Source organism: Lentinula edodes (genome assembly GCF_021015755.1).
Source record: "Lentinula edodes strain Le(Bin) 0899 ss11 chromosome Unknown C8R40scaffold_16, whole genome shotgun sequence".
Lineage (NCBI taxonomy): Eukaryota > Fungi > Basidiomycota > Agaricomycetes > Agaricales > Omphalotaceae > Lentinula > Lentinula edodes.
The window spans coordinates 528620-550990 of record NW_025764322.1 but is presented as its reverse complement, the minus strand read 5'-3'; the positions used below and the strand labels follow the sequence as shown (position 1 = coordinate 550990).

Genomic DNA, 22371 nt, shown 5'->3' with positions numbered 1-22371 from the left:
GCTGCTGATTGTAAAGCTCAACGGAGAAAAATAGTATAGATCCCATCGCGCCCATGCGGAGTCGAGTGACCGCTACCCAAGGAATGCCAACCTCATTGATTTCGAAGTTTCAGAGAGGAGTTATGCCTTTAGTGGCTTCAATGGAGGTATAATGCACGCATTTAATCGATAGCTATACATCAATGGAGATAAACTCATCGCAATATTTTCTTCGAGGTCATGAACGCCGGCACCTCAGTCTTACTTAGTGCCAGTGTGCTGTGAAATATGCAAACAGTCGTTAGAATCTGGACTCACTGTCGATACCTCACAGGACAATCGACCTTCTTAAAGGCCTGTAAGAAATGATTATGTCTGACATCAATCGAATTTCCTCATATGCAGGGTGTATTGTCATTGATATCTCGACCCGGGCCTTTCAATATCCTACAGGCATCATCACGTATACGCTACTAATAGTCGTCAATTTCATTCGTCTTCTCCAGGCTTTGTCTTGTTGGATTTGACACCTCCCTTATGACCGGTAATTCATGAGGGCAATTGGCCTTGGCCTTGGCAAGTTATTATATTGAACTCTCGAGCAGAACGGAGAAGGCGATCGGAGAAGGCGAAGAGTGATTGCCACACGATCATATACCCTCCGATCAACCTCCTTACAGAGAATACCGCTATAGCCCTTCCTCCTTCTTATCATGCTGGCGACAAAGGCGGGAAAGATCAATTGCTGGACGGCAAAAAGTTGAGGCGTATTAACATCAGTGAGATGTAGCGGCCCCGTGAATCGGGTCTAAAATATTCTATGCACCAAAACTGCTCCGATTTCTTTGGGGTTTTACAGGAACTGTGATTCCGAGCCATCGAAGATTTTAGTCTATGGTTGTGAGGTATATAGACCAACGTTGTACACTACACAGACTATCGACAATTAATCGTAAGTCCTTTCATGTTGTAATACTTGTTTGTGGATTATCTGGTATAGATTCAAGCTTGCTGAACTAAATGTTAGATGTAGGAGATATATGGACAGACGAGGAACTGGAAAATACAAGAAGATTGTTTGTTTGTTCAGCTAGTACTAAGCAATCCGTGGTTATAAAGTAATCGACTCAGAAGTAGAAAACGTATCCGCAAACAGTCTGTCACAATATTCACGATGTCCAACCATTTCTCAGTTGTTTGGCAGATGACTGTATCATATTGTATCAGAACTCACAAGTTCTCCATCTGGCACGTCTTTTCCTATGATACTGTAGACGTTCCAAGTAAGGAGAGTCACCGACTCTACAGAAGAACCAGAAGTGGTGACCAGGATATCCAAGTGTTCAAGGCCTCTGTATTACAACGCATGCATTTTAGACAATTTCAACCGAAACAAGAGGATGACCCGCCCGACACACCTATTTAGAATTTGGTGTTTCTTGGCAACGGATACAACCTTGTCACAGGTCATTTTCTTGACCTGTTCTTCTAGGGACTTTTTCTGCGCTTTATTGGCCTGCTCGTAGACGGCTGTCATTCCCAATGGCTTTCCACCTTTCCCCCGCATGATCATCACTGGAATGTCGTTCCAACTGCCAGAGTCGACCAACTCGTCGATCTTCTTCAAAATAACGGCGGTGTCTTTACCGAGCACATTTACCCTTACACTATTACGATTGAGCCGAGGATGGCCATCTTCTATGGATATACCTTCGTCTATTACTGGGATGTTTTGGTTGTTGGCGCCAATGTTGTGAAGGGCTACTGGGACCACATCAATTTGAAAGGATCCGGATGTTGTCTTACTAGTAAAGACCACGGCGGTCATATCTTCTTTGTGCACTTTGCCTTTATGATCCTTGTACTCGTGGATAGACCATACGTGACCGATTTTCGACGGGAAGCTTTTTCCTAAGAACGCTTGGCGCTGCAACGGACGGGCTAGAAACGAAGTGAGATATTATTATTAGCTCCATGCAATATTGAAATTTTGTCTTGCCACGTACAGAAAAGTGCTGTACTCTCTGAGTTCCCTGATAACAGACCCGTATCATAGTGAGTAACCCATCTCTGCAGATGCAATGAACACTCTGGTGCGCAAAACCCAACGTTGACTTACAGGTTGACGATTATCATCGGATGGATCCCAATCATGAGCTCGTGGAGAAATCGAAGTTGGCAAAGCATAAACATGAACTATGACTAAGATGTAGCTTGTGATGGACACGATACAACGAGAGATAAACATAACGACCAGCGTATCTGTCTGACCAGCAGAGAGGCGAATAGGGAATGGGAAAGCAGAGGAAAGCAATGGAAAAGCCAAAAAGAGATTGAATTTGTATTAAAGGCCGGCTATTCCTTACAGTATGGGACCCTAGGGCAAAATTGACGCAATCACCGCTTCACTTCTCAAATCATGCATTGGGCCTTGGGGCGTGCTATTTGAGCGATAATTGCTCAATTTAGGATCCATTTGCTGAAGCTTTGCTTCTGTGAGACGGCGCTCATCTGGCACATACGATGCTAAAAGTCAACACAGAGTAGTTCGAAGCGCAAAGAATACTTCCCCTTCCGGATCCGGTGTCTTCGTGTGTATGTACAGCCCTGATATTCTGCTGTGGAACGACAAAACTGACAACCAAGTGTTCCCTATTGTTCCGCGACCAGGTCGCTCATTGAATAAACCCTGCTATTTTAAATATTGTTGATTTCCCCCGGACCTCCTCATGCTTTGAAGTTCGATTTGAGCTTGAAATGCTTCTAGACCATGTGCATGAAGGTGGATGATCCTGAGTGAGTTTCATGTAAATATATGTACATACATTTATGCGTAGAGTTGGCCGCTCAAGATCGCGCCTGTGGCTTTTCATCTAACCTTCAGGCTTCAACCTGCTTCAACTGACTTCAACTTGTTGCTTCTTGAACAGGCTTCAATCACTGCCACTTGTATATTGATAGATTTTTTTTTCGCAAGTAAGTGATTCATGTAGCGGGAGTAATGATGATAACGATGACGGGCGGCATATGTATGCCTTGAAAGATAGAAGGAGTTATTTATTTGTCGTACAGCGCGACGCACATATGTGGGGGTGGGGTGAAATTTTCGTTTCGTTTTCGTCCAAATAAATCTGAAAAGAGAAGAGAGAGGAAGGAGATACACAGTGATGGAAAAAGGGGTTTCCGCCATAGACTTGCATATTGCAGAGGATAATGTCGATGTATCAAACTATTCCACAATCATATATAGAGGTCGCCAAAGCAATTGTTGACGTTCAGGAAAGATGGACTGATAGACAGAGTCGGAGAGTATGCGTTTAGCTAACGAATCAACTAGCGCGATTCATTTGTTTCATGTAGTACAGGAAAAAAAACTTGGTGTGTTGTGGAGCAATCGGCACAGTGATGTTGAAGGGGATGTATGAGGCCTTTTTGAATACATGGCGCAGAGATGGAGCGCCACCGATTGAACAAATAAATTTAAGGTGGGTAGAATTTTGCAAAAGCACATGTGTATGACTGAGATATGGCGTTGGGAACAGAACAGCTCACCTTACTGTATAGAGAATTTGGAGTCCCTTTGCACAGGTTAATTCCCGAACTTGTGCCACCTACTTGCAGCGCTTCTTCTCAGCTTTCGTCGACAGGTTGGTAGGATCTCAGTCATTCCCGATGGTATACCACGACTAAGCATGACCACGGAAAGCTTACTTTTCATATAACCAATATTGTGTGACACTTTGATGTCATGGACAGCTTCGTTAGGGTGTAGAAGACGCATCATCGAGGGGCCGGTCAGGTCATTTAGCATGTAGGGCGGTGGGCCAGGCTCTAAGCCAGCTTCAAAATTGACCAAGATGAGCTTCCACAGCGTTTCTTTAGTGAATTATGCCGGAACCGTCATGGTGCCCTACTTTGAAAATAGATAATTAATATGAAGCTCTTGTGCAGACGACGTGCTCGACACAGAGTCAGAGGTTATAGTTGAAGTAATATGCACGGCAGCTCACGGCAGAGATGTCGTCGAAAGAGGAAATTTGCCTACGTTGAAGATGACGATCCATTTTTTGATATTTGTTCCGAATCTTGGCTGCCAATCGTTTGTATGCGAGCTGGTTGGAAATTTTGGAGATGAGCAGTTAGACGATTGGGAGAGTTTTGCGAGGAAGAAGCTTCAAGAAACTTGAAGAAGAGCGGCGTCGGCACGAACACGTGTTGATATCTATAATCTAAAGTAGAATTCCTTGATATGGAATGACTAAACCGGGTCCTAGCGCATGGAAACAAAATTCACACTCGTCGTCGTCGCTCGCCGCAGTGAGCTCTATAATTTGGTATGGAAACTGAAGAGGCAGGAGGAACTACGGAGATAGTGAAAGATGAAATTGCGGGAGATAAATCAGGTACAACTGACACCAATATTACGGGCTCCACAAACGATCCCACCCATGATCCATTGGAATCTCAGAAAAACGTCATAGGAAATGAACCCGCCATTGGTTCTGTGAGTTTTTTTTTGAAATATTTATTATTTTGTTCCTTGATCTTCAACTTTTTCTTTAGCCTCAGCGCTCTCAGAGCAAACCCAGGCCTGGTTCTCGCAGACTTAAAACCAGACCTCACGCTCCTACCCTCTCGTCTATGCCTGCTTTGACAGATTTATCTCTTCATTCGCCTTCCAACATCGTCGGCACTCCCTTCACTGTCAATTCTGCTCCCTTCGAGTATCCGTTTCCTCCAAATACCACACAATCTTCCGAAGGATTATTTCCTCCTCTTACTCCACCATCGCTACTTTCTGCCTCGTTATCACTTTCTGGGCCAACTGTTGCGTTGTCGACTTCTCCGCCGTTCGGTCCAGATGCCCGCAGTTACTCGCCTACTCATCCTAAAATGCGGACTGTAGATCCTCCTGTACCGCCTGGCTTGGCAAAGAAGAGGCAAAGGTGGAGCCTCACTTTAGCAAGGAGAGAAAGTAGTTTTCTCAGTCAAACGAGTGAGGGTAGTACTTCCAGCGGTTCAGGTACAAGGTCTCACAGAGCATTTTCTTTGGACGATCCACCGCCTGCTGTGCATCAGCAAGTCGCTCCGTCGTCTCCCGAACAAGATCTGTCAAGGAAGACATCGCCAGAGCCTGGCACGACCGATGACAATGGCCGTTGAAATTAGCCTGGAGTTTCATGGTTTCAACGGATCTCGATCCTTGAACGTGCTCAAGAGTGGTTTTCTTTTCTCTGTTTCTCTTTGGTATTTGCACGCTCTCCTCCACAGGCTCCGTGTCGCTGTATAGATCTTTACTTCCGGTGCACGGATGTGAGATCGTGTATGTGTCGTACAACCGTCCCATGGGGTTGTATGAGGTTGTTCTGTTGTAGTTCCGGGTCGTTTGGTTCAGGTTTCAAAGAAAACTCTTGCATTATTTGCTATCCAAAGTTTATGATAATCGTCACAACTTCGTTTCTCACTATATTCACGTCTTTATTAACGAGTTCGCATCTATGGATCAAGTTTTTTTAACATGCTCATACATATGCTGTTTGCTGTTTGTCTTCTGACATTTGTCGTCGTTCTTATCCGGGTTCAAAGATTTCTTGTGTATACATACATGTACATCACCTCAAGTGTCTGTCCTTCTACTTACTACGATATATCACTCATTCAAACCTCTCATTTTTATGCTTCGTCAAAGGAAGAGATCAACGATAGGATCCATTTATGAACATTCCTATTTAAGCATCTGTATCATGATCATCATTTTCCTCCTCCTCCTCCTCCCAGACTTCCTCAGGCAGTTGTTGTGCCAGGCATATGCCAGCTATCGATAACATAGCAAAGATCACATATACCGCATAGCCGTACAACCAGCCCTCTTGTACGGAGAGCGAAAACAAGGACGCCGATAACGCAGGCCCTATCGCTCGTGAAATAGAAGCTGAAGTTTGAGAGAGCCCATGCGTAGCGCCGAGTGCTGCTTTTGTTGGTGAAGAGGCGGTGATGTACATGAATATGGCACCTACAAAGAGCATAGAAGCATCAACAAACCATCCAGCGAGAATAGTACCATCTCAAATCAAATCACTCACCATACGCCATATCCATAATCACTGCAAGCATCATCGTGAACGCGATCATCACCCACACCAACGCGTACACTCCAAAATTCTGCGCAACGACACTAATCATCGGAAGCATCATAAAGCACCCCGGAAGCACCATCATCCCGGTCACGAACACACGTTTTTCTCCAAGCATCCTATTGATCTTGGCGAACCAGAAAAACTGGAAAATACCGGTGGCGGCACCGTATCCGCCCATGATATACCCAATTGCTGAGGGCGGGAGACCGAGGCCGCCGATGTTGAGCGGCATGGCGAGGAAGAGAGGAAGGAGGGCATTGAAGGAGATGTTGAGGAATGCGAGGGCGACGTAGTTGCTGACGGATAGGACGACGCGGTGTGTGAATAGCTCGCGAAGGAGAAGAGGGCGATCGGCGCGGTAGTGAAAATCGGGGTTCTCGGATGAATCTGTGGAACTGGCGCGAGATAAAATTCGGGACCGTCGTTTTTTGGGGATCGTCTATGATGTGGATGTGTTCAGCGCAGAGATCGGAAGATGGTTGGGCATACGGGATCCGATACGGACCTCTTTAAAAGCGAAAGCTGTGATCCAGAATGCTACAAAGACATAGCCTACACCAATCAAGCATGGAAGGAAGTAAGGGTATGCTTTCCAGAACGGTGCTGTGAAGACCTGGGGAAATCTTTCGTGAGGTCTCGCAAAAGTACCGCCGATCAGAGGCCTGTGTGGCAGCAGGAGGATAAAGTTCTGGTCAGTGGTAGAGCTCCGCACATCAAGGTCGACTTACCCGATAGTCGCTCCTAAAGACCAGACGACTGGTAACATGGACACTCCTTCTGCGCGATTAGAGGAATCTGTCAGGTCTCCAATCGTACTCTTCATGACACCTAGGAAGTAATAGAGTCCGCGTTCAGACTCTTGAGGACTAGGTTGATGATGATTTTTACCGATGTTTCCATTAAGCAATCCTGTCAAGCAGCGACTGTAAGGGGAATTTGTCTTCAGCTTCATATGATACTGGAGGAAAGTTGAGATGCGCACACCTAATAACCAAAGCCCAAAATGTTTTTGAAAGACCGAACAAAAGCATCGATATCATAGAACCCGCTAAGCCGATAAGTAGGATGGGTTTCCTACCGATATGATCTGAGGCGCGACTCCACTGTGTACAATCTTCACTTTAGCAAGACGCGGAATTTGACAAGAGTTCGTTGGCTCAACTTGAAAAACTGTCATTGCTTCGGTCACGAAGAACAAGCTCTCCTGCACGTAGCAGCTGAGTGAGGTTATAGGCATTATAACAGACGCGACATACAATGAGACCGGCATAATACCCAACTTTTCGTTCATCCCCGCCAGTGATATCGAGCTCGCTGATAAGCTATGATGACGACCGTGAGCAAAACAACGAATTTGAAGATAGCTTCCACGCACCTGATTTATGTACGGATAAATCGACTGACTGGTTATGGGTTCACAGATCTGAAGCAACATCATGATAGAAATCTGTACTTTGGGCAACGGAGTCGGTGCTCGTTTTCTTCGTTCGTGGACATTGCATGTCTTCGTTTTGTTCGTTGTGTTCGTTAAGAGCGGAGTCTCTTCGTCAATTCGTTCGACGGTCATATTTGAAGGTTGGGGACGTTAGAGAGGGGTATTGGAATGTGGGGGAGAACGAATTGCAATTGACTAGGGAGGGTGCAATTGGAGGAATGGAAAGAGAAGGGTTCTGGGTTTTTATCTTCTTTTTTTTCTTCTCGCGTTATGTACGAGACTCGATTAAGAATATTCTATGGTTGATGGCGGCAGGATAGCGGGCTGATACCATCAACCTGAGGTTTTCACGGAAATGAAGTCCCTTGAGTGAATGGCATATTGAGGTAATCGGCTGTTATTTGAGGACTTCAGCGTAGAAAGTTCGGAGCAGGTACATACTAGGGATGGAGGTGGTAGGTCGATTTGTATGTTGTCAATCCTGGACTTTGGAGAGAACTAGAGCTTAAGGTAGAGAAATTTCGAATCCGCACGGAACGCGTCGGCTCATGCTGTTCGAGCAAAACTTCGGACCTTCCGCTAATGCCAATACAGTACCTCCAATGGCCTTTAACCCGCAACCGGGATTGGAATGCCTGAGGGGATGCATGTCAGTATTGAGAAGAAGACGCGAATGACGTTGAAAAGCATAGTGCAGTACCTAAGACACATAGTACCACGCCATACCCGAGAAACACGTTTCTTGTTGGCATCTGACTAGGTCGGATGAGCTTGTATTTCTTAGACCACGCACGTTAAGGCAATGGCATTAACCTAGCAAATAATGGACAGGTGGGTTCTGTTCAGGTTCTGTTTTGTGTGGAAATTTGATGAACTATCAGTCCCTCAGACTACTACATATTTTGACGCGTAACAAACGAAGGTAGCGGTAATGAATACGCATGATTGGCGAGCGCTTGAAGGTTGGCATCAACAGCGGACTCGAAACATCTAGAATCGTAACGAGAATAGCTCTTTTTTTCGTGAGGGAAATCCGAATGATCTGAAGGAGTTGAGAGTAGATGTGGAAGTCTTAGCATGCGCCACGTGAGTTCATAGTCCCAAGTTGAACTCTAACCACCACCACGATGTCCGGAGAAGGTAAGCTCAATATTTCAGTCAGTAATCCGTGTCGGTTTAGCTATCCTCCATTTTTCCAGCTTCCACGTCTTCTCTGACGGTGGCAGAGCCAGAGATCATCGACTTGACTGGACTAGACGAAGAAGACTCTGACCAAAATGATCAAGAAGACGGTTATCAAGAAGACGGTTCAGACGATGAAGATTCGGAACACTTCTCTGACGATTCCAACGATTCAGCAGAGGTTCAAATCAACAGAGACTCCCGCACAAGATTATACCTTGCACTGGCAGCCATTTCAGAAACTCAAATCCGCTCAATACTAAATCAACTTATCGAACAGGTGCCTGCTGTGGAGTACGCTCTAACTAGGGAGCTTGTTACTTTGAAACGAAAGCTCAATCATGATTATGAACGGCATATTGAAAGGTGTAAAAATTGCCATGAGGAATTTGATACACAGACGAAAAGAAGTGATACGGAATGTTCCTTTCATCCTGGTTCGCCCTTGCTCTGCTTTTAAAAAAAGTATTCGGCTGACCGAATTTCAGGTTCTTTGAAACCCAACTGGAACAGCTTTCCAGACTGGGATGAAGATGCTCATGGACCTATCGACGCCGAGGAAACTCGAAGAGAATACCCTGAAAATTTCATGTGGTCCTGCTGTAAAGAAGACGGTGAAAGCGAAGGCTGTGTGCATGGTGCTCATCAGTCTGCCAACCCTTACAAGAAGGCGCGGGTTGCTGCATAGAGTGAATAATGTTTATTGGTATCTGTAGTGAGTCTTCAATGCGGTGCACTGTAAGAAGAGTACCGATGTAATCTCATCTGTCTGTCTATTTACTAGGCTAACAGTGTTCAACACCCTTTCTTGTCTATTTGGGCCGCCCTCAGTCTGATATAACAATTGGAAAGTGGCGTGCGACACATCTTGCCAATATCGTCTTTTTGTTTTATATCCCTTTGTGTGCCATACCCTATCATCATTGCCACTCTCGCCTGTACTTTTCGTACCCCTTCTGTTCCCGGCTATTCTTGGTACGCTCTTGTACATTGGCCTTCATTCTCCAGTTCTGACTATTTGATTAGACCCGATGTTCCATTCAGAGTCGTCCTTGTTAACTGCCACTTCACCTTTGCTTCGGGGATCTTCTCATCCCCCATATCTTGATGCTCCCGATAGCGAATACTACCGCTCGACAGCCTCGTCCATATGTTCCGACTCTTCACATTTTCCTCAATCTGATTCAGAGGACTCAGACTACCAGAATACTTCTACCAAGGATCTGCAAACGATTATTGCCACTGTGTCGGAGACCCAACTACGTGCGACAATGCTTAAGTTGGCCGGTCGTAGTACCCAGTTTAGAGACGCTGTCGCGAGAGAGCTTAATTTGAAGTCTTCCCAGTCCGTGACGAAACCTAGTAGACGGTCTCGAAGGTTCCGACGAAGTACGGGAAGCAATACCAGTTGTCCTCCGATATTAACGTGTTCGAATTGTGGTCAAGGTTTCGATGGTGGAGACACTCGTGATACGTGTCACTATCACCCAGGTACTTATACTTGAATATTCTCACTTCGCCATTCGCCGTATCTATCCCTTCCACAGGTCAACTTGAAGATGAGATCTTCGAGTTCATGTCACAAACCCCGGAAGGACGGATTTTTAAAGTTCTCAAAAGTGTCTCGATGTGGAGCTGCTGTGAAGAGGAACCAGGGAGTGTTGGCTGTGTGAATGCCCCGGTTCATGTTGAGCTCAATGAGGTTGACTAGATTGATGTCCGTACGTCAAAGTTCATATTTGACCCGCTAGACGAACTCAGTTTTCCTATGTTCAATATTCATCTCTGTACTAGTAGTAGTTGGGCATCTTAAATTCCACAGTATTCATAACCTTCATTGAACCTCACACATCGGTCGTATATGTAGTCAATTCAGTCAGTCTCGTTTTGTTTTTGTTTGACTCCGCTCCTGCTGTCAGCCGGGCCGTTGCGTATATCGTGTTATTTTGTCCCTTCAAACACATGAAATCCCGTCATGGGGTTCTTCAAGGGTTCCTTGCAGGGGGAGACACATGCTGAAATTCGAGAGATCCCAAAAACCGTTGGGGTTTGTTTGGCATTACCTTCTCGTGCCGCACAGCCCCACAGCCGAGACATGCCGTAGCATGCTAGTTATCTGATCTATCGTGTCCTCACCAGGTTCTCACTGCATCCGATTTCAATACGGCCTTGATGCATGTATAGCATAGATATGCGATGATGCTTCGTGGCTTCCATCTGCTCTTACTCTTGATGCTCTGTATCTTTCTGTTTTTGCAACTATGCCCCCTCCAGATATAGAGCTCGGAGATCATTTCGTCCAAAGTTCATTTACATATTTGAAATAGGAAACCTGCAATTTACTGCAATAACTGTGGCACTCCAATGAGAGTATCAGACATTCTGCACAAATTCACAATAGTGAATCAAGCACCATAATAGGATCCGGCATCGTTCGGCTAAGCGGCTGTACGGCACTAGAAGGCAATGCCAAACAAACCCCAACGGTTTTTGGGATCTCTCGAATTTCAGCATGTGTCTCCCCCTGGTTCCTTGACTCCAGTCCGCAGGAACTCTCAGGCTACCACTCATGCAAAGGAAATTTCTGCCAATAACATTGCTGGTTAGAGCGCATGGATCTAGCATTTCTCGAAACTGGCCTCCAGTGAAGGGGTTGCGTTTCACGTCTTCTACAACTTCTTCGAACAGCACATCCTCATTCACAACTCGAACTACTACGTTTTTCGTATTAGGGTCAGCCTTGGTTGGAGGACTATTAGGATTCACGCTGGCAGACCGTGCACGGACCTCCCTACCAAGTCACTCACTGATTCCGACAGGAGGTGCTACAAAGCCAACGTATGGGTCCCCAGAAGATTTTGGGAAAGCCATCGAGGAATTGAAACGAACGTTTCCTGGCGAAGATATTGTCTCAACGGATCCGGAGGACGTATATAATCATGGTTTCTCGGTGAACGATTACCACCCAGGTGCGTTAACCCTATTGATTTCTCCACTTTGATCATTGATTTCTTTCCGTTCAGGAATATCACATAGCGTCGTGGTTTACCCTTCGACCACTGAAGATGTCGTTAAAATAGTCAAAATCGCAACGAAATATCGTATGCCTATCACAGCTTACTCGGGAGCAACCAGTTTGGAAGGCCAGTTCCGTGGAGTGAAGATTCATTTTGCAGTCGATACATAGACAAGTATCTGACTGCTCAGTTGAACAGTATTCTTCAGGTGGAATATGCATAGATATGTCGCAAATGAATCAGATTTTAGAAATCAATGGTGCGTTTATCGATACTCAAACTTCATTTACATTTGCTTATATCGCGGCGCAGAGGCGGACTCAGACTTGGTATGTCAACCAGGAGTAGGTTGGGTTGAAATCAATGATACTCTACGCGACAAAGGTAAGTTTCTGCCGTTCGTTCAGCGAGTCTTTTCCTGAAAGTCAAACTTCTCTTCAACCTATGAAGGGATCCCATTATTTTTCCCGGTACGTTTTAACGCCCAAATTTCTGCGTCTCATGTCCAATCAGTGAACACCCAGATTGACCCAGCGCCGTCTGCCACTCTAGGCGGCATGATAAGTAATGGATGTTCTGGGAGTAAGTACGTTAGAACTCGCGATTCAAGTGAAACCATGCTCATTCCTGGTTAGCAAATGCTGTCCGCTATGGAACGAGTAAAGGAGAATGGTTCTTAAACGTTGTAAGTTTGGTTGGCATTCATTGTGATATCATGCGCTTACAGGTTAGCAGACGGTTGTCCTTCCATCCGGTGAAGTGATTAAAACCCGGCGAAGATCCCGCAAGTCTTCTGCAGGTTTTGATACCACAAAGTTGTTCATTGGAGCAGAGGGTACACTTGGCATCATCACAGAAGGTTAGTCAACTGGTTATCTCGTGTTTAAATCTCCGACCATCTGCAAGTCACAATAAGGCTCACGCCAGTTCTTCCTACGACGGTGGCCGTTGTTCACTTTCCGGATGTTCGTAAAGCTACTGAAGCAGTCAGAGATGTGATGAACAGAGGAGTCGGGATCCGTACGTCTCGCTGCTTGGAATAAGTTCCCTCCTGACTCGATGTGGCTTGTCACAGAGTGCGTAGAGCTGCTCGACGATGTTTTCATGCACGCTGTCAATAATTTTGGGCAATCAGGGCGTACATGGCCTGTCAAAGATACACTGTTCTTTAAACTACAGGGCCACAACGACACGTCTTTGAGGGATACAGCAAAGGTGGTCAAGGAAGTAGCTGAAAAGTATGGAGGATTTGGTTTCCAACTAGCAAAGAACGATAAAGAGGCCGATGATCTCTGGCACGACCGGAAAAATGCGCATTATTCTGGATTAGCGCTGGTCCCGGGTAGTCGGCCTATTGCTACAGATGTCTGGTTAGTCCTCTTCTATTTTTTTACTTGAGATCCCAAAGGAATTTTTTCTGGGTTGCAGTGTTCCTGTGTCAAGATTGCCTGATCTCGTGTATGAGACCAAGAAAGACCTCAGCACTCTCGGTTTGGTTGCTCCGATCGTTGGCCATGTTGGGGACGGTAACTTCCATGCACAAATCATGTTTACGAATGACGCCCAGTTAGCGGTTGCTAAAGAAGCAGTGGAGCGGATGGTACATAGAGCGATTACTATGGATGGGACTTGTACGGTATGCCTGTGTGCATTCCTGGCGTGAAAATCTTATGGATCCTCCGACATCTAGGGTGAGCATGGAGTAGGAATTGGCAAAAAGAAATACTTGGTCGAGGAACTTGGGGCAGGAACGGTAGAACTGATGAAGATGGTCAAGAGAACACTAGATCCTCTTGGACTTTTTAATCCCGGAAAGGTAATGTGTGCTCGGTTTTCGCTGGAACCAGGCTCTCATTGAATACTTTTCAGCTATACCCGGATGACGACGAAAATAAAACCCAGTGATAGTCGTATGATCTGAAGTTATATTTAGGAATCTATTCGCTCTGAAGTATTTTGTTTCTCACTTCTCCACCTTATAACGTCACGCGCGTACCTTCAAAGACTCTCCGAAAGCTTTCAGGAAGCCCGTGTGGGATCCACTCGGCCGCGGTCATCCCTGATTTGATTGGGAATTCGCATGTACATAGGTATATAAATGAAAATCTCTGCAAACCTTTGCACATCATGAAGATCGTCACTTTCCAAACGCTTGCTATCCTTTCCTGGCAAGGTTGTATCGGATATGGCCAAGTAGTCTCGCCGAGCACCAATGTCACAAATGTCGCGATTGACTTACTTGACGGCTCTCGTGCGTAGTTTAAGAACCATGTTTGTACTCTCATTTTCACAGTCATCAAACGACAGACATACTTCACTTCCTCGATGTTGTTGATGCGTTTGGGCACGTATCAGCCCGTAATCCCGACAATGCCAGTCAATTCATCATGTATGTAAAATTGCTTGTCTTCGAAGCGAATCCTTTTTATTATGATGCTCATGCGATTACGAATGATATGCTTACACAGGTCGTTCGCAATAGCGCCTGCTCTGGCCACATCCCAAAGCCTAGTCACGTAATTATATCTCTGCCCACAGTTCGAAATACCAACGCTCCTCATAGATACGAGATTGACAATGCAACTGCGGTTCAGCTCACGTTCAACACTTCTGTGACTGGCGACGCTGTCCCTTCCGGATTTCTTGAACGATATATACATTCGCAGGTTCGGGGCATTCTTAAATAAATACCATCATATATTCATGGGTCATGCTGAATCTAGATTTACAATGCTTTCCCTAATATCACAGGAGTTGTACATGCCCATACCATCAATGTGATCTCCTTTGCTGCAGCAGAAGTAGGAATGAGAGCTCAGATGGGTAGTGTGAGTATACAAACCCTATTTAGTTGCTTATTGTCGTAAATGCGCCTCATCTCAGGCAGGATCAGTAGGCACACTAGCAAACGGGACTCCGATCTTTGATTTCGACAGTCTTCCAACAAGTATCTTACCTGAAAACGCGCCCCATAATCTTCTCATCGGGAACGAGGTACTGGGAGATGCTCTTGCAGATACATTTCAGAATGGTAGCGAGGTGGTACTAATGAAAGGTGAAACTCAGCGTTCCGTCCTATTTAAATCAATGATGACGATGAACAATTCAGGACATGGAATGGCTATTCGAGGAACATCTGTTCGCAATGCAGTGTTCCGTGCATTCTATACAATGCAGAATGCTGAGGTGCAGTCTACGGCTACTTTACTAGGTGCTCTAGCGCTCGGCGGACAGGCTCCTGTAGGTTTGCCTCCGCGCGTTGCGATGGATGCAACAGTAACCTTTGAAAGTGACTCACTGTATGTTTTGGATTAGAGTCCTTCTACAGAGGTTCTAATGTTCTTCTTCAGACTTAGCCGTGCTTGGGCGCTATGGACAGCTCAAGTAGACCAACTGCCGTTGTATGTCAATGATCTTAGATCTTGACTTCGCCGATATCCGGCTTGTTTCGTATCATACGCTTTGACTGACTCTGGACTGACTATCTCAATTTCCGAAGTAATATGTCCCATGACAGAGAACTTCGAGGAGCGTCACAGCACCATATCTGAGTAAATAGAGTAGATACATATGATCCCCCATTCCCGATCATTCACTGATGCTTCAATTGAGGGACTCTGTTATTAAGGTTCCCATTTGAGCAGGCTGGGTTTAGCATTGGTGGTATTTAAAAAAGCAAAAACAGCTTTCGACAAGTAGTACATTGATATCGGCCTATCGATACAGATTCTTTGTGGCAATGTTTTACCCTGCCTTATCGCCTATTGTCTACAAGGTAGTTGTCATTGGTGAGCATAGGAATTCTCGGATGAGCGTTGGTCGATTCTTTCCTTCGGTTTGCTTTATAACAGGCTAGCCCGTATGGTTCTGACTCGCTTTCCTTGAGCATATATGAGACTTCATGCTATCTCTGGGTAGCAGTATTTATGAATGTCCTAACAACGGCTCAGAAATAAGAATTGTTGCTCTTTGGGGGAATTTTTAGTTACATCGGAAAATCCTTGTCCGAAATAGCCTACTTCAGACCGAATCCATGGCGAACTTCAGGGCATCCAACCAGGCATTGTTCTGCCAGTGGGCTTCAACCAGGTTCAACTTACCTTCGTCAGCCTTCGTCACCGTGTTCGAATTTATGGCTCGTCGTTATGTCCACCCTTCCTTCCTTACTCATTTACTACCCTTTTCCTAGAGCAAGGGAGGGCAGCTCAAATTCCTCCGACGGCAGAGTACAGGTGCATAGATTCATAGGGAGCCAACGAGTATAGAGACTAGATTCAAGTAGAATGCGTGTCGTCGACCACTTGGCGCCGGCGGGCGGAAATGGGTACGCGGTGCACGTGGCGGGAGCCGTTCGCGGCCTTACTCCGCGCGCGCTGTTGATTGCTGTTGACTGCTTCAATCTTCTTCGACCCAGTATCATCATGGTCAAAATTACCGAGGAAATGTGGGCCGCCAAAAGGGCCAAAGCGCGTTTCATAACCCAGATGATGGAAACGCGGATGGGCGAAAGTGACTATGAAGACATTGACTGGTCGAAAATCCCTCTCCACGACGGCTCTCGAATTCGTGTCGATACTCATGCACTCGGGGACATTCGATCTCAAACTCCTTCGCCGACTCCAGAAGTTATATGGGCCTTGATTTCCGATTTCGAAGAAGCTTCAGACCGTGAAAATGGGCCGGAGCGTGAAGTATTGAAGAGAATCGTTGTTTTAAATCGTGCTACGATAAGAAAAGAAGAAGGAAACGTGTTTTACAAAACAGGAGACTACATAACGGCGCTCTCGAAGTACCTGGAGGCAATGAACCTCATCTTGGGACGAATAGCGACTGTTTCGCCTCTTGTAATTCCATCGCCGCACTTTTTCAGTCAGCCGTATTTAGATCTAAGTCAAGGTGGGGAAAGCTCTTTTGGAGCCTGGGTGGAATACACGGATCTGGTGGCTTTGGCAGGAAACATCTCGCAGTGCTACATCAAAATGCAAAACGATGTTATGGTATATGTGACACTTGTAATGCTTCTTTTAACCTAATTGACCTTTATGTAGACTATCGATTGGATACAGGAAGCCCTACAGATCCTTATGTGCCAACGACAGATGTCTTTAAAGAACAAGCCCTCCTGGAAAGACTCGCACATTCCAGTTGTTGAATATTGGCTTGTATATATCGTTTCTTTCGTTCCAAGTGCGTTGAGGTTCTCATTCGAATGTGTATCTTCTTATCACAGTTCCGGATAAAGACTCATCTTCGCGCTTACAACGAGTTTCTTGCTCTTGGAAACACTGCTCTAGCCGTGCATTTCGCTCAAGTGGCCTGGACCGACTACCACCTACCTGGATCTCAAAATTACCCCAAGCTCGTGCCGTTGAAGAAGGAACTGAATTTCTACAAAATGTTTTCTTTGCGTCATCCGGACCCGAACCTTATTGACAAGACCCAGTTGACGTGTTCAGAAGTTCAAGTTCAAGGTACCTGGGAGAAACTACCCTCTCCAACTCAAGGACCACGACCTACTGGAAGATGCGCACACTCGTGCTGGGTTTGGCAGTGTAGATTATATGTTTGCATGGGCGTTGGTGAAACCCAATTCGAAGTGGATGATGAGTTTTGGTGCGTACCCTCAATCCCGTTGGCATAAGGTCAACTTTGTGACAGGATTCTGTAACAAAGGTACTTTGATTGTAAAACCAATATTTGGAAACACCTTCCCAATCCTCCCGAAAAACAACCTGTAGGAGGCTTGTCTTCAGTCAGACCTATGCAAGTATGGCAGGACAAGGTGTATCTTTTTCTCGGTACCCGATCACTACACGTCTTCGACCTCGTGACTGAGCTTTGGTCCACCTTGAAAACAACGATTCGACGCGGAACGACGTGGCCCTATGACTTAAGTAGCTCGCTAACATCTTTCAATACGGCCGTCCTCGATGACAAGCTCTACGTATTTGGGGGAGAAGATGGCAAAGACCCACTAGGTACATCGTTCCTGCTTACTAAAGCCAAACTGATAGAAAAACGTATATAGGCCAAAATATCTTCATGGCTCTTGACCTGTCAGCAAATAAATGGGAACATCTCAGTGGAACCTCAGAACACGTCCCTCAATCATTCCAACCCAACCTCCGTTCCCTACAGTGCATGTGGGCTGCTCCAAAGCAACGCAAAATCTATATCTTGTACGGTAGTGCTAACCGGACCCAGGCTCGCTATAAGCACGCAGCCGGAGCAGCTGAATGCGATTACACCTATGACGACTTTTGGAGCTGGCACGTTGACGATAAAAAATGGGAGCGCGAACGTCTCCGAGGGAGCTATCCTTCGCCTCGAACGGAGGCTGCTTCTGTTTTCTCCCATGCGACAGGGAGAGCAGTTGTGTATGGCGGTTATCATGGAAATATGACCACACTGGAAACTAAAATGACGATTCAGGACACGATGTACGAGTTTGCTTTTTATGGTGATACCTTCATATACGATCCAGAAGCAAATATATGGCAACATGTTCTGGTGAGAGGGTTCCCGTCGTATCGAGCGATGTCAACGATTGTATCCGATCCTGATACTGGCAAGATATATCTCTTTGGAGGTAAGACCGCAGTTACGTTGCCTTGTTTTAATATTGACAATCTCGCCCTTCACTTTGAAAAGGCTATACCAACCCAGATTTCGTCCCTGCGAAGAACTTTTCGTCACGAGCCTACAACGATATTTGGACTTTGAAGCTCAATCTGCCAGGAGGTCACTGGAATCCCGACGACTTGACACGCGATGTCCGTGCTGAGAAAATGGGTCCCTGGATGCGTTGCTTTACCTGCGGAAATTGTGGTATCAACTGGCAAAAGTGTGCCGGTGCGTGTGGTGGCAAGTACTTCTTTTGTTCAAAAGATTGTCAGAGAGGAGGATGGAAAGAACACAAGGAAAAACATGGCTGCCGGAAGCTATAGAAACGATCTATGCTAAGATTATTGGATATACATATACATTGAATTTCCTGGAATGCTGAAGATAATTGTGACAAGGGAGCTGACAAGTGATACGATTACAAACAAATCTACAATATGTATATGGTATGAGCATCTGACAACGAACCAGAATGGACAACCTACAACTAGGTTGCTCTATGTTTCCCTTTCTTTGAAGGGATTATCTCATATGCATTACGAGAAGGTTCTTCGTGCTCTAGATGTTGAATAGATGATCCAGAATCTCTGTTCTGAAGTCCTTCCCCATCCCTACGATGGTCATTAGAGTTGTGAGCATGGTGGTGATCACGGCTGTGGCCAGCGTGATTATGATCGCATGAAGAATCTGAATCTGACTCGTCCTCGTCCGAAGATTCATCGTACGCCTTGGGTTTGTGATAGATACAACAGACTGTGGTTTCGAAATCATCAACTGAATGTGATTAGAGAAATCATCCACCAAGCACGTACTTTTAGAGGATTTCTTCCCAGCACCTTCGTTATCTACAACATCTTCTCTCCAAACAACCTTTTGTCTGGGTTTCCTAGTCGTTGCACGAAGCTTTAAAGCACCAACGGCAGATCTAGGGGGGTCATTGGACGAGCCTTCATCTTCACTTGTAGGAGTAGAGGTAATCGTTATTGTTCGAGAACCATCTCCAGGAGAAGAAGTATTCGGGCGACGCATTGCGGAGGTTCGAAAAGACATGGCGGTAAGAGCTTGTTAGGTCAGCGGTTCACAAACAAACGCCTTATGTAAGTTCAACGACGTCTAATCCGGCAACTCCAAGAGTCCAAAAGCCATGACAGAGTAACTCCAAGAATTTCACAGCGTCGGCTCTCACTCTGATCAAAAGAACCAGTCAACGAACCTACATTTGAGCGCCCTTTTCAGGCTGTGTACATTGACTATAGGAGACGAAACCTCGTTGGGGGGTGCCAGTGACTATTGACTAGCTTCGAGCTTCAAATTTCCCGGAACAAGTGTTTGGCTACCAAAGAGTCCGGGTCAAAGCCTGCTAAACTTCAAAGCTCCCAAGGCCAGGCCACATCAGGTGCCAAGTGATTTCTCCTATGTATCCACTTCCATTTCGCATTTTTTGTCTCTTGGGCCCCAACTACCTTCTCGACTATCTAGATCATGGCGACGCTCTACTCGGAAAGAATTTTACAAGTCTTCCATACAAACTCGGATAACCCCTGGCCAACCATTCACTCTGTATTCTTCTATGGATAGCTATGGATAGTCATGATTTTACACATTGGTCTTTTCCTAACGCTCTATCACATTTGCCACATTCGACGCGTCGATACAATCATCATCCATTGCTTTGCCAATATGTAACTTTGGTCTAATAACTCTTTGGACTATATCTTCAAGGAAATCCCGAGATAGCCCAAGACCAATCAATTATTATAGGCCTGAGATATTCGGCGGCACTTGTCTTGCGGGGGAACTGTTCCCTATGCCTTGCAGTGTATAGTCCTGTATGTGGTCCTGATATAGGCTTGAATTCATAACTGATCTGGCTGCTCATGATCAGGTATTCTGTCTCTAGTGCTGTTATTAGACCGAGTTCGTTCACACCCGGTCTTTTTCGAGAGCGGTCTGGTGTATTTGTCGTCGTATTCGGTCTGAATATGGAAGCTTCGATATTTTTCTCTTGAAATAGGTATGCAGTGTTCACCGAAGGTCATGGACGTTCAAAATTTTGACGCGTCGTTACTGTTCAATGAGCCTTCATCATTCACGTTAGACAAACTCAATCATCTGCCCGTGGCTTACCTCGAGCGTTGACTGCAAAAGGTTTTGGTTGCCACTCAAGAATGTCAGTTCCACGGGTTTACACTGCGCGTCGAAACGAGTCGTGCGACAGCCGACGTTTTTCCGTCCTTGAGATTCAAAGTGACTCATCCCGCTGCGATTCAAAAGGATTCAATGCAAACCGATTGCTCAATGGATCCGATCAACCAAGAGTTCAGCAAGCCTCAATGGCAAATCTCCTCGGTTTCGTGGCAACCCACAGGTGTTGACCATTCACACTATCAAGTTCTATCTGCTGAATGGAAGATGTGTTTCGTTACAAGCGTAACAACACTTTTGGTCCAACTTTGCAAATCATTCATCTGAAGCTCCATTGGGCTTCGTGAACATGAATTATGACAGATACGCTGGTCACTGCAATGCACTCATCACCATTCCTTTATCTTCGGAAGACATAAAGAAGACGATGATGACCACATCGCAGCTAGTAATTCTCAGGAAGGTCTAAATTATCCCGACTCTCAACCGCTCTCACTGCGCAAACCAGTTTGCCAGTTGCCACAGCATCTCCGAGTTGACTTGCAGCGAATAGGAGCGGAAGATTACCTGGAACGGAACGGAACTAAATAGAACAAACACAGCCACGAAAGAATTCCGATTACATCACCCGATCGAGTCATTTCCCACCCTGAACCGGCTATAACTCCATGTCTTTAATGGGTTGTGCTTTTGTTCCTTTTACCACCATCAGCCCCTCAAAACGGCCAACTAATTGTTTTGCTGAATAGCTTTTATGTCTCTTGTTCCACCCGTTCCTATCGCTTCGGCTCTCTCTTATAGCTCACCTGCTGTGCCTCGCAAACGCACAACCTCTTTCTGCTGTTCTTCCACAGGTTCCACCTTTACTGCTGATCCTCGTCCCACGAAAACAGCTCGCACTGCAATGGGTTCTCTTCGTCGTACAGAGTCATTTCTTTGTCTTCGCGACATGCAGAAGAAGTCTTCGGCCTCGTCATCAACGACTGCCACCACTGACCGGAGACCGCGAGACCGAGAACGCCATAAAACTGTGGATTACAATGCGTATATCGCTGCCGCAGCAAAATCTTCGTCATCTCCGCCACCTGCTGCTGCCATTCCTTCTACGCCGCAACGTGCTACACTAATCTCGTCTCCACAATATCCATACAACTGCACTTATCGATGTTCCTCTCCCTTATCGCCTCATCGCACTGCTCTCCCAGGTCGACCAATCTTCCCTAAATCGAAAACTGAACCCGACCTGTATAAAAAAGCTATCATTTCCCGTATGCGATGTTCTCCCGAGGGACAAAGGATACTTCATATGGGCCCAAAGTTGGCTTTCTCGATTATGACTGCGACGAAGGAGCTTGAAAGGATAGTCGCTGCCCAGGAAGCAGATAATGACGTGCCGATGTCAGACGCATCGCCGACGCTGGGCAATTCATGGGTTGTCGTCTCTTCAGAAACTCAGGATTGGGAGATGGTCGATTGCGGTGCTTAATGTGTCATCTGCTCTCTACCCATCACCAACATTTTACCTATTTGGCATAACTTATTACGAGTCACCTACCCTTTTGCTTCCTTTGACATCATCACCCTCTTCCCTGGACCACTTGCATCAGCTACCATGGCATACCTTGAATGCAATGGGTGTTCCTTCCGCCCTTCGTTGCGGTATCTGGTTGAACTTTTATCCACCGCCTTGGTTGATGGTTACGACTGCTCCGTCAGTGCTTCATAGACGCACTACATTTCTCATATCATTCAATTCTTTGTTTTCCTTGTGTTTTTCGTTCGCTTTGCTGGATTTGTAAACATGGGACAATGTACAATATAGTGCATATGTATACTCCCATTTCGCGTCTAT

General features: G+C 45.8%; 10 protein-coding genes across 10 annotated transcripts; 7 read left to right on the top strand and 3 right to left on the bottom strand.

Annotated features, from left to right (window-relative positions):
* Window positions 1-927: 927 nt before the first annotated feature.
* On the bottom strand, window positions 928-2450 carry C8R40DRAFT_185871 (uncharacterized protein). Its single transcript, XM_046234290.1, has 5 exons — window positions 2099-2450; window positions 1986-2049; window positions 1398-1920; window positions 1214-1331; window positions 928-1136 (listed from the first exon to the last, which is right to left on the bottom strand). Exons 1-5 carry the CDS (start codon window positions 2225-2227, stop codon window positions 1107-1109), a joined length of 864 nt encoding a protein of 287 aa, XP_046086801.1. The 5' UTR covers window positions 2228-2450; the 3' UTR covers window positions 928-1106.
* Window positions 2451-4315: 1865 nt separating this feature from the next.
* On the top strand, window positions 4316-5142 carry C8R40DRAFT_1170317 (uncharacterized protein; the record flags this gene model as incomplete). Its single annotated transcript, XM_046231518.1, has 2 exons — window positions 4316-4483; window positions 4543-5142. 2 exons carry the CDS (start codon window positions 4316-4318, stop codon window positions 5140-5142), a joined length of 768 nt encoding a protein of 255 aa, XP_046086800.1.
* An 81-nt stretch (window positions 5143-5223) lies between these two features.
* On the bottom strand, window positions 5224-7683 carry C8R40DRAFT_1188274 (major facilitator superfamily transporter; the record flags this gene model as incomplete). Its single annotated transcript, XM_046233026.1, has 9 exons — window positions 5224-5992; window positions 6063-6555; window positions 6622-6778; window positions 6845-6944; window positions 7005-7039; window positions 7101-7219; window positions 7279-7320; window positions 7373-7438; window positions 7492-7683. 9 exons carry the CDS (start codon window positions 7681-7683, stop codon window positions 5709-5711), a joined length of 1488 nt encoding a protein of 495 aa, XP_046086799.1. The 3' UTR covers window positions 5224-5708.
* A 995-nt stretch (window positions 7684-8678) lies between these two features.
* On the top strand, window positions 8679-9421 carry C8R40DRAFT_1170315 (uncharacterized protein; the record flags this gene model as incomplete). The annotated part of the gene is made up of 3 exons (XM_046231517.1): window positions 8679-8691; window positions 8751-9170; window positions 9222-9421. 3 exons carry the CDS (start codon window positions 8679-8681, stop codon window positions 9419-9421), a joined length of 633 nt encoding a protein of 210 aa, XP_046086798.1.
* A 343-nt stretch (window positions 9422-9764) lies between these two features.
* On the top strand, window positions 9765-10444 carry C8R40DRAFT_1170314 (uncharacterized protein; the record flags this gene model as incomplete). The annotated part of the gene is made up of 2 exons (XM_046231516.1): window positions 9765-10224; window positions 10281-10444. 2 exons carry the CDS (start codon window positions 9765-9767, stop codon window positions 10442-10444), a joined length of 624 nt encoding a protein of 207 aa, XP_046086797.1.
* An 858-nt stretch (window positions 10445-11302) lies between these two features.
* C8R40DRAFT_1044610 (FAD-linked oxidase-like protein) lies at window positions 11303-13608 on the top strand (the record flags this gene model as incomplete). The annotated part of the gene is made up of 12 exons (XM_046224235.1): window positions 11303-11702; window positions 11757-11890; window positions 11949-12009; window positions 12063-12134; window positions 12201-12220; window positions 12275-12332; window positions 12386-12435; window positions 12486-12609; window positions 12657-12770; window positions 12826-13120; window positions 13179-13386; window positions 13441-13608. The coding sequence occupies 12 exons, from the start codon at window positions 11303-11305 to the stop codon at window positions 13606-13608; spliced, it is 1704 nt and encodes a 567-aa protein (XP_046086796.1).
* A 451-nt stretch (window positions 13609-14059) lies between these two features.
* On the top strand, window positions 14060-15176 carry C8R40DRAFT_1044859 (class II aldolase and Adducin N-terminal domain-containing protein; the record flags this gene model as incomplete). The annotated part of the gene is made up of 7 exons (XM_046224248.1): window positions 14060-14139; window positions 14219-14266; window positions 14314-14416; window positions 14474-14578; window positions 14634-14805; window positions 14860-15049; window positions 15101-15176. Coding segments are annotated over 7 exons (774 nt in total), but the record flags the coding sequence as incomplete, so codon positions are not given.
* An 857-nt stretch (window positions 15177-16033) lies between these two features.
* Window positions 16034-18713, top strand: C8R40DRAFT_1170311 (uncharacterized protein; the record flags this gene model as incomplete). The annotated part of the gene is made up of 7 exons (XM_046231515.1): window positions 16034-16747; window positions 16799-16912; window positions 16981-17363; window positions 17424-17728; window positions 17779-18339; window positions 18402-18594; window positions 18647-18713. The coding sequence occupies 7 exons, from the start codon at window positions 16034-16036 to the stop codon at window positions 18711-18713; spliced, it is 2337 nt and encodes a 778-aa protein (XP_046086794.1).
* A 298-nt stretch (window positions 18714-19011) lies between these two features.
* C8R40DRAFT_1022496 (phosphatase inhibitor-domain-containing protein) lies at window positions 19012-19412 on the bottom strand (the record flags this gene model as incomplete). Its single annotated transcript, XM_046223028.1, has 2 exons — window positions 19012-19127; window positions 19187-19412. Coding segments are annotated over 2 exons (342 nt in total), but the record flags the coding sequence as incomplete, so codon positions are not given.
* Window positions 19413-21273: 1861 nt separating this feature from the next.
* Window positions 21274-22005, top strand: C8R40DRAFT_1170309 (uncharacterized protein; the record flags this gene model as incomplete). Its single annotated transcript, XM_046231514.1, has 1 exon — window positions 21274-22005. One exon carries the CDS (start codon window positions 21274-21276, stop codon window positions 22003-22005), a length of 732 nt encoding a protein of 243 aa, XP_046086792.1.
* Window positions 22006-22371: the final 366 nt, after the last annotated feature.